This window comes from Rhyacophila brunnea, unplaced genomic scaffold (genome assembly GCF_057557595.1).
Source record: "Rhyacophila brunnea isolate RB1 unplaced genomic scaffold, BYU_Rbru_1.0 scaffold_24, whole genome shotgun sequence".
Lineage (NCBI taxonomy): Eukaryota > Metazoa > Arthropoda > Insecta > Trichoptera > Rhyacophilidae > Rhyacophila > Rhyacophila brunnea.
This window is the reverse complement of record NW_028232904.1, coordinates 8,980,584-8,991,512: the sequence shown is the minus strand read 5'-3', so window position 1 is coordinate 8,991,512 and position 10,929 is coordinate 8,980,584. Positions and strand designations below refer to the sequence as shown.

Here is a 10,929-nt window from a genome sequence, read left to right as displayed (position 1 = left end):
CTTGTACAATTGGCAATATTGACTATATCTTCCAGGGGCGTACTTGGATAATATTTTTACATAACCTATGAGGCAGTGGCGCAACCCACGTTACAAATTAATAAGATAGAAATATGAAAGTCAGTTGCCATGGACCAACGTTTTGAAGCCGAGCCATGTTTATTATTTTATGACCCAATCTAAAAAACAAAAAGGGTACTAGGTAGTCGGTTATCCTGGATACAGCGGCACACACATTTTGAAAATAGCCGATATAGGTACTGGATTATTTGTAAGTATAACCTAACCTAAACTAATCCAATCTAACAAATAATCCAGTATATCGGCTATTTTCAAAATGCGTTTGCCGCTGTATCCAGGATAAACGTATAGAACCCAAAAAGTACACCGACTGTCCTCAAATATTGAATGCGCGTTTCATTTACGTGGCAAATTTGACTTTAATGTAGGTATACCTATTATGACACAGACGTAAATAACATATTCCTAAACACGTCGTGTTTATGTTTATACCCAGTGACGTCCCGTGGGGGTAGGCAGATTGAGCGTCGCTTGGGGGCGGCATTTACTCGAAGGGCGGCAAATCGAGGAGAATCATTTAGTATATAATATAGACATAGCTAAGTAGCTACCCAAACTTAGTAATAACGAAAGTATCGTTCCATAAAAAATTCAGCTCACTGGTTGGAAACAAAATGTATTAATTAACATAAAAGGTTTAACCGGACTGTATTTTTGTCGAGTTCGCGATGTCTAGTTTACTTCCGTTGCCCTTCGACATCCTTGGTGACCAGAAACGACACGCGCCCGGATGATACAAAATACTGTATACTAAATAGAGAGGCATCTTGGTGCTGCCCAGGGGCGGCATTTTGTATAGGGACGTCACTGTTTATACCATATTCCTTCTTGATTAACAAGTTTGTTACAACCTAATCATTCTCCATAGGTGGCGACCTTTAGTTCGTTCGCACATAGAAAATTATCTCGACCGGAATTTAATTGGGATTATTGCTTCATAATGTTCTTTTGATTTTGTTTTTTTTGTTAATAATTAGAAATTTGTTTGTAGTGTCCTATTAATTACGCCTAATGAAAAATTATTAATATTCAATTTATTCATTTTAATTACTAAATGTGAGTACTTACCTAAGTACCTAATAACGTTGTATATTATAGGCTACCAACTTTGATAATATTATATTTGTAAACGTTTTGTCTCTTTCTTTTGAATGAGGTTATTTTAAATGTTTGTTTTATTGTATATCAGTCAGGGCTAGAAATGGACTGGAGCGCCGTTCCGGTTCGTAAAATCGGTAAAATTATCGCTCCGTCACGTAAAAAAAATAGTTTGACCGTCTGAGATAGATATGCCATATAATAGAAAATCTAATACAATTTATTATTTTTATAAAATACACATACAATTTTGATAAGTAGGTACCTATGTCAATATCTTTAGAAAATAATTGTCGAGCCCTCCGGTTCGTAAACTTTTCCATTTCGAACGCTGTTACCAGTTGAAAATGTCCCCCTGAGGTGGACGAAACCGGATATTTAATATAAAAAAGTAGATTCAGTACATAAAATTGTGTTTTATTAAAATTATTAATACAATGCATTTTCAACATGAATTGACAGCCAACATAATTAAAGAAAATAAATATACAGACCTACAAACGCATCTATATAATCAGCGCCATCTTTAGATTAATAAAGCCTGAGCATAACTTTTTGCACAAGCACCGAGTGGTTCACTGTTCAGTTGTCAAAATCAGATCCCAGATTGCTTGACATATTGATTCGCCTTTTCTCATTTCAAATTGAAATATAAAAAAAATCTCAAATCAAATATTTTAACTATCAGTGTAATTTATAAATAATATAAATTCCTGTTATTCATCAGCTGTCAAAGTCAGACTAGTCCTTCACACAAAAACCGGTGGTAATATCGATCTCCTAAAAATATGTAGCATTGATCTATGCATTACATTTGTAGAAGATGCGTTAATGCTAGGTAATGTATTATTTATCATGTACCTAACTCATATACTCAAATCAAACCATTCCCTGTGTGAACATGACAGACGCGTCAGCACTCAGCGTCTCAGCAATTAGTGTCATATGTGTCATATCAGCGTCATATGGTAGTTCGTAGTTCAATTTTTGACCGTTTTTTAGATAAGCTTGATGACGAAAATTGAATACCTAATAATATAAAAAAAACATCCGGAGCAGTGGAGCCCTACAAATTTTCGGTGATCCGGGCAAAACCCCCATTGCTCCACTGCTCCGTACTCCTGCTCCGAGCTCCGCTCCAACGCTCTAGTTTTGCCGGCGCTCCATTGGAACGCAAGTCAGACGATTTACAGTCTTCTTTTCGATTAAAGTCTACTTTTTTTTCGCGTCGAGCACCCCAGATCTGCGGACATTTTAATCCGCAGACCAGGCTCGTTGATTTTGAATGCCAGCGCTCCATTGGCGAGCCAAAAGTCCGAGGACAATACATCGTCCGATTTGTATATGCCCTGCTACTGATCAACGAACGAATAAAAAAGTCGAGCTGTCAAAAGTCAAAAGTTGCGATAATCCTATAATTTTGTATTATTTATATATAAACTTGCATAAAATAATATAGCAGTGAAAACAACACAAATTTTACGTTTTATTTTAAGAATTTCATAAATACAAATAAAAAAATAATATTGGTTAATCTCTCATTTTCTTTGTGTAAATTGACAAATTAAGCAATGAAAATGTTTAAAACAATTACAGATTTTTTCGGTACGAAAGATCGCGCATTAATATCAAATCGAATTTGCAGAGTGATCATCGGACGAAGTCTGACAACTCGGAGAGTAAAATATCAAACATGTTTGACATCCAACGAGCCTGGTCTGCGGATTAAAAAGTCCGCAGGTCTGGGATGCTTCATCGCTGACTTGCGTGCCAATGGAGCGCCGGCAAAACATGTTTGATATTTTCTCTCCGAGTTGCGTCCGTCGATCACTATGCAAATTCGATTTGACTTTTAATACGCAATCATTCGGACCGAAAAAATCTATAATCGTTTTAAATATTTTTATTGATTGATTTGTTAATTTACACATTAGAAAATGAGAGATATATTACATAATAATTTTTTTATTTGTATTTATGAAATTCATAAAAGAAAACGTAATACTTGTGTTGTTTTCATTGCTTTATAATTTTATGCAAGTCTACATAAAAATAACACAAAATTGTAGGATTATCGGACGACATTACCATAATCGCAACTTTTGACAGCTCGGCTTTTTTATTCATTCGTTGATCAGTACCAGAGCATAGGCAAATCGGACGATTGTCCTCGGACATTTGGCTCGCCGTGTTGGTAAGGCAGTGTTTCCATGTTTTATTTTTGTCGCATAAATACTCTCAGTACATTTTACAAAACGTGCGAATCAACATTATTAAAGTTAAACGGTACCAAAGCTATAATTATGAATAGTAAAATCTTTTATCTAAAACAATCCAAACAATAAACCAAGTTGTCTATTTTGCTGTTGTTAGTTTGCTTGTCAATGGATCAGTGGCAAAATGTGCGCCAACAATAATTTTGTTTTGGGATTAATGAAAATGATAATTATATGTCCTTTATTGTTAATTTATACTGTATTATAATTCTTGTAATTATTCACGCACTATGTATTTCAGAAATAAGAGAAATTTCAGGCCATACATTAATTAGGGAAATTCTACAATGTGCATGGCTGCACTGCCTTGACATACCAAAAAAAGCTAGTAAACAAACAGAATCTCCCGCCAGTTTATATCTTATTAATTATATTATGGTTAATTGAATAATAATTGTTATTTTTCCAGTGGAATATCAACTACGTTTGCTTTCTAATTAGAAATTTATTTCAAAGGTCGGCTGACATTAAATATTAATAACAATGTTACTGCAAAATCGAAGTGTCAGGAGTCACATATTAATAAAGCAAACTTGGCCGATTACGGTGCGCTTGCTATTCTAATTTGAATTAATATAATTGTGACTTGTCCAGACAAACCCCCTGCTGTTAGCCATTTAAATTGTGAGTTTTATCTGTGATTTCAATCGGATTTTCATTCAAACTATGGTGGAATTTTTAACAAGAATTTATTATATTTATGACTTTTTAAAATCTTTCGACGATTCTTTTGTTTTTCCCTATGAACAACAGTGAAACCAACTGAATTAATTTGTTCTTTTACATTTCTGTGGCACAATTTTCAAGATTGTAATTTTTGTGCTTATTTTTTTAGGTTAAATCGTTTGTAAACAATATGTCGGACAACGAATCGGTAGAAAAGGAAATTCAGGAGTTGATATTAAATTTCAAATCAAAGAGACTAAGTATAACTGAACCGTGCTGTAGAGACAATTTAGATAAATCTCTGAAATCTGTCCAAGAGGTAAGTAAGCAATGACACATTATTAAAATTCAATCAAACTACATTCAATAAGTAGGATTCGATCTACTATCCATTATCAAATCTGACAGTGATTTACCACACTATCCAATTGTCATTCTTCTGCTCCGCTCTGCTATATGCACTTTGACTCTGGTGGTATTTCACAGTCTTTCGGGATGCCGGAAACTAGTTAACTTAACGAACAGTCAAGCTAGGTTAAAATTTTCTTAAGGCGTCCGCAGCTTGTCACTCCTAATGTTATACCCTCCGCTATGGCCCCCACATCCTGAATCGGACACCCAGGCCTGGATCTGTGGCAGATTCCCCTACCTAATAGCAGTGTGATGCTTTACACTGCAGCATTTGCCAAATAGTATCTGTGGAGCCACAAGGTAAAATTGTGGGTATTCCGTGTCTTTTTAGCGATTTTAAAAGAAATCCACTTAATTTATTGAGTTGTTGGCACTCTGCATCCTTTGAAGCACTGATCACGTTCCCCTTTTGTGGTAGATGAGTAACATGACGTGACCCCTCGCCATATTGGATAACTAGCTATTTTTATTGAATCGGGAAACACTAAAAATATTCATAAAATAAAATTCTACATGTGAGCGATCATTTAACCTGATAAGTGCTATTGCGAGGAGGTGTGTGAGAGGATGAGGTAGGTAGATGGACTTCAATGGATCGAAGGTAGATGCGTGTTTGAGTAAATATCAGTTTATTCTCCTCAACAATACTTGAAACAATTCTTACAGACAATATATTTAGAATTAAGATTAAATTGATAAAATTAAATTATAAAGGCGTGTTGCTATGAGAAAAGTTGAACTGAATGCGACGAGCAGAGATTCGACTATATGTTGCAAGGATTTGACGACGTGTGTTATCAGATTCGCCCCGCTTTGAGCTTTTATAGAATTTATAACAAAGAAAGGTTATCTGAGGTCAGGACGTTGACCCGATGACCACATGTCACTTGTTTACTGTGAGTTTACTAAGTACAAGCAAATCTGATAAGTTGGCACATTTCCGGATTGCTTTATATGGCAATGAAAATGCTTGATAACGCATACTCGTTACAATGTTGCTAAATAATTCTTATGAATAATTATATTTTATCAAGAAAGCAAATGTGTTTATGATGAAATTTGATGTCTTGCAAATTGCTACGAAAGTTGACTGACCTGACAGCGTGTGCCGTCAGTCAGATTGTGAATCATGCCAATACGCTTTTCTTATCAACTAGTTTACATAGTAACAAATATTATTAGATACTTAAATATATTATGATAATTTATATGTAATGATGAGTTTCCATGCTAGTCCCGACAGTGCCAAACCATGTATGTCGCGTCAGACCACGGACGAGTTAACTCACGGGTTCTTTTAAACGTCGTAACTTCTGAATTAACTGTTTGTGTATATTTTCTAAACAATATTCATGATTTTAGTGTAAAATATTCACGATATATTCGAGAAACATGATGTTGATATGTTAAGTTTTCACAATTTTCCTTTTCTTTTCTGTTCCTATTTTATAATGGATTTATTTTATTTCAAAAATAGCTAGCCTACAAGTGTCCACCTAGTAAAAATTGGCTGGCATTAATAAGGTTAATAATTGTAAAAGTAAAAGTAAAGTAAAATCCGCAAGCACCTTTTTTATACTATCAAAGATAATTTGTGATGTGTGTTTATTACCATCTCCCGCCACGCCAGGCCCTCCTTAGCCCAGGCCCTCCTTAGCCCAGGCCCAGGTTATAGGGGGCCATGCCCTTCGCACACCCAGTATCGCAGTAAAGTTCGCTATATATTTCCTCGGAGTCTTAGAAAGGTGCCATGACTTGGTACCATAAAGCAACCGTCAGAATGCAATCGATGAATTGGAATGGTTTTAACCGAGTAGAGTCGTGAGTCTCAGACATTCCGCATGGAGTTGAATGTTGCTCGAGCTATTTCCATTTGGATAGCAGGCTATCTTTGCAAAATACAAGTGGTCCTTGACTTTCGTATATGATTCCTGAAAATGTGTTCAAATATTGAATGTACGAAAGTAAAGAAAACAAAGCGTATTTTAAAATAATATGTATTTATCAATGGACCATGAGTGTAATAAAGCTAATGACACGGTTCTCTCCATTTCATCCTTCACTGTGCGGTGTCTTTTGGAAACAATCTTTAAAGATATATTTCCACAATTTTAAAGATATTCCTTAATTATAATCTTGTTTTTCAAAATTGAACATATCGTAGACCGGTTGACGTCGTACGAACGGTCGATTGAAGCAAAAGATTCACCGCTTTCAGAACTTAGATAACATTACAGTGGCGAAGACTTCATTCTAGGCGATTATTTAGAGCCTACTTAGAATAATAATTGTTAATTTCATAATGACGTATTTATATAATCACAAATATTATATAAAAATAATTTATTCAATGTGCCAGGGAACAGATACACAACAACGGATTTTTTCAAAGATGGGCAATACAGTGGAACCACGATCTACCGTTCTCGCATAAATCGTTTTCCCGCCAAACACCCATAAGAACAATGTTAAATAATCCCGCATTAACCGTTAACCAATTTATCGTTTTCCTTGATCAATCGTCTAAATATTATGGTCCCGTCACAAATTTTATCCCGATTGACCGTTTTGGTTGAATATTTTTCATTTCGCTTTCGTAGAATAATTGTTAATGATACATACAGACCTTTCAGTCGCACAGTTCGGTCAGCGCTCAGGCTTGCGTCGCATCTCGTATCACGAATTTTTATAAGTCGCAATTAAAATGCCCCCCATGAAGAAAACTAGAACTCTGGCTGAGAACCTAAAAATAATTCAAGACGTCGAAAATAATCCAGGAGAAAAACGAGTTTTTTTTAAAAAAAAAAATTATATAAGTATCCCGCATTTATCGTTTTTTTAGAGTCCTTGAAAACCGTAGAGTTGGGGTTTCACTGTATATTTTGAGCGTATGTTATGTTTATAAATGTTTATAAAAATATATAATTCAAACTCATTGCTTTAAAAAAAAAAAAAAAAAAAATTCATCAGTAGTAATATCTGACTATCTTTTTATTTTCTGTAAGCATACCTGACAAGTGTGCTTTCTCCACAGCCTACCTCTTTCCAAAAGTCACCCTTCGCCACTGTAACATTAAAATAATTGTCATGAAACATGCCAAGTTCGGTGCACTCTCCTAAAATTGTAAGTTTTTTCCCTTGCGCGACTAATTGCACCATTTGTGATGTGTTTTCTACAATTATTAATCTCTATATCGCTACCTCCGATGTTTGTACACCCAACAATATTGTCAACCATCTCCAGTCATCAAAGTGCTTCAGTATTGAGCATTGAGCAATTGTATGTGTCGATGTATTATTTGGGAGGTCGCCGTACCGATATTTATGTTTTCAAATTAATTGAAATTTTCAGGAACTGTCAAATGTCAGCATAAAATTTCTATTTGATCCGTACGCGGGAGAGGAAAAGGGTGAGACGTTGGTGCGGCTGGTCAACGCTTCATGGAGTCTTGTCCTCCTCCACAAAGATGTTTCCGTCAACGGCGAACGACTCAACGAGAGGAATAACGCGCTAGAACAAAACAACTTTTTTCTCAATGTAAGAACAATAGTACATATTTTAATATTCCAGGGTTTCAAGATAGTTTTTCACATACCAAACAACCTAATGAATAAAACAAAATACAAATATTTCTGTAAATCGAAGCTAGACGAATGCGTGCATTCTATTTATAGACGGCATGACCGCAGTGTTCGTGAACAAAGTTACATAACGAGATTGCTGTTGTTTTACGCCTATTCAAATTTCCTAACCATAGAAAAACCTTGTCAGCTCAAAATAAAAGGAACATTCTCGAAAAGATGAAAGAATACATTGTCATAATATGCACCAAACCGATTTGTATGATTTTTGATAAAAAAAAAATGTTTTTTGTTTGTCAGTCACTCGACATACTTTTCAGCTTTGTTGAATCCCCTATGATGTTATCTCGCACTCCGGGTTGAGAACCACTTTATTGTTACGTTTACTATTTGTTTGAATATATTCTTCAGAACATGGTGGACAAGCTGAACCAGGATTTTGTATTGAACGACTCAAAATTGAAACAAGTGGAGGAAGTCAAGCGGCAGATGATTCTCAAAGCTGACAGCTCGCAACGGGAGGCAGCCAAGGTCACAGAGGAACTCAAACGCTTTAAGAAGCAGCTCGCCGCTCATGACACGCAGACCTCGACAGAAAAGAAACGCATGGAAAGGGACTACGCTCAACTGCAAGACAAATTCAGAGGACAGTGCGGTGAGCTATTTAAATCTGATGGCCCTATGCATAGGCAATAAAACAGCAAAGCATTGGAAGAAAAGTAACAACCGCTTCCAAATAATTATGTTTTGCAAATGAGAAATAGTAAATAGAATAAAAGCTTATTGATTACCGATTATCTATGCAAACACCAAAAGTAATCTCTTAATGAACAGCGTTGTCAACAAGCGTGTCTTGCCGTTAACATTGAATGTTTAAAATAAATACATGCTCTCATTACGAATTTATACTATGAATTATAATTTTTTACATCACGTAAACATGCAGATAAAATATGTAGGAGTACTCTCTCAGTAATCCGCCACCCCAAAACCAGACAAGTGTCCAATTAGTGAAAGCGGCGGATTATAGTGCATACATACAAAATATGGTAAAAATTAAAACAGGTATTTTGTAAAAATAGTTTTTTTTTTTGAGAAATTTGTACTAGCAAATTACGGTTTTATTTATAATCAAAATCAAGTATTTACTTAATTATACATATTTATAAACGAAGTTTATTAACTAAATATTAGACAGTAAATCACTTGACACAACCAGTTGTTCAGTGAGGCAGATATTCTTTAATGGCTTAGGATTCCTGGCCTTCCCTATGACCAAAAGCTTGTTGTGTCCCGTTGCATTGGAGCACGGCATAATTATTGTGATGCCGTCTTTGGGCACTTTCCTTCCTAGTACATTACTTTCTTCGTGATGAACGTACGTTTTACGAAGGAGAAGTTTTCAAAATATACCCGTCTCATCTGCGTTGTATACTTGTACGCGGCGGACTACTGAATTTGACAATCGAATACCGGCGAATTATAGAGCTTGATTTTGTGCTTTCAACTAGTAAAAATAACAGCGGATTATAGTAGTTGTCGGATAATCGAGTGGCGGTGGAGTACTGAGAGCATACTGCACGGTTTTCTGACATTATTTTTAGGATAGAAATATTTATTAAGTAGCAATGTACTATATTCAATCAAATGATTTAATTTGTTTCAGGAATGTACATGTCAAAAAATGAAGCCAAAAACACCTACGTCGAAGGGTACAGAATTAGAGAGAAAAAATACAAAGAGATCATTGCTAAACTTCAAGAAAACAACCGTCAATTACTGCACGAGGTCATCGATCTGAAAGAGGACCTTCTAGCCCAAGAATACGGGGATGACCGATGACAGAATGTACCACGCTGAAGTAGTGTTCCAGTGTTCCAAGGATTTCATTGGATACATCAGAGATCATGTACATACACTCATACTGTACATAAAATATACAATAATATACCTTGTACATACACTCATACTGTACATAAAATAAACAATTATATACCTTGCACATGCACTTACTACTAGACTAGAATTTTTTCATTTAGGTCATAAGTAAATGAACATTTTTTAAAAGTAATTATTCATTTTAATCTATTTTTGGATGTCTAATAGCTTTTACTAAAGGGGCCCGTAAATGAGCATCAAAAATTGCAGATTGCCAAAAAAATGGTGCAACTATTGCTACTTGCTGGGCAATTTATGACCCGTCATCAGTGTCGGGCATGTGAGGTTATGTATTTTGTGCGTACACGTGACAACAACGGCCGGCAATAAAGTTTCTACACCATATAAATAATCACATAAAGAAATTAATCCAAAATGAAAAAAAGGATTTGGTTCGGGTCCTACTTTTAAACAAACGTGAAACAATAAGTAATATAAACCAGGAATTAGTAATTGATAATTATTTATTTAAAAACTTTAAAAGAATGTCAAAATTTGAGGTTTATGCAGCTTTGTAGTTGGACTTTTCATAGGATCATTATATAATTTGGATTCGATGTTCCATAAAATAAACCTCATTAATAAACTCCAATACCCTGTCGTTTGTCCATTTATTCATTGTACGTAGTGTGAATTGACGATTAGTAATAACACCATAATAATATTAATAACGATACGGCGAAAAATTATAACAATGTATTGTCAAATCGGCTGTCACTAATGTTTTTATTACTGCTAGGGGTGAGATCAAAAACAGAGACGCACATAAGCAGCAGAGCGAGAATGAAATAGAGTTTGATATATCGACCAACCATGCTGCCAGAAACAAAGGCAATAGATGTAAAGTTTCGGCAACGTGGACTACTATTGTCGTGTT

At 35.2% G+C, this 10,929-nt stretch overlaps 1 protein-coding gene across 1 annotated transcript; it reads left to right on the top strand.

Annotated features, from left to right (window-relative positions):
* The first annotated feature begins 3,348 nt into the window (after positions 1-3,348).
* LOC147069001 (uncharacterized) lies at positions 3,349-10,131 on the top strand. Its single transcript, XM_085951538.1, has 5 exons — positions 3,349-3,373; positions 4,291-4,440; positions 7,885-8,070; positions 8,526-8,769; positions 9,781-10,131. Exons 2-5 carry the CDS (start codon positions 4,312-4,314, stop codon positions 9,954-9,956), a joined length of 735 nt encoding a protein of 244 aa, XP_085807664.1. The 5' UTR covers positions 3,349-3,373; positions 4,291-4,311; the 3' UTR covers positions 9,957-10,131.
* The last annotated feature ends 798 nt before the right edge of the window (positions 10,132-10,929 follow it).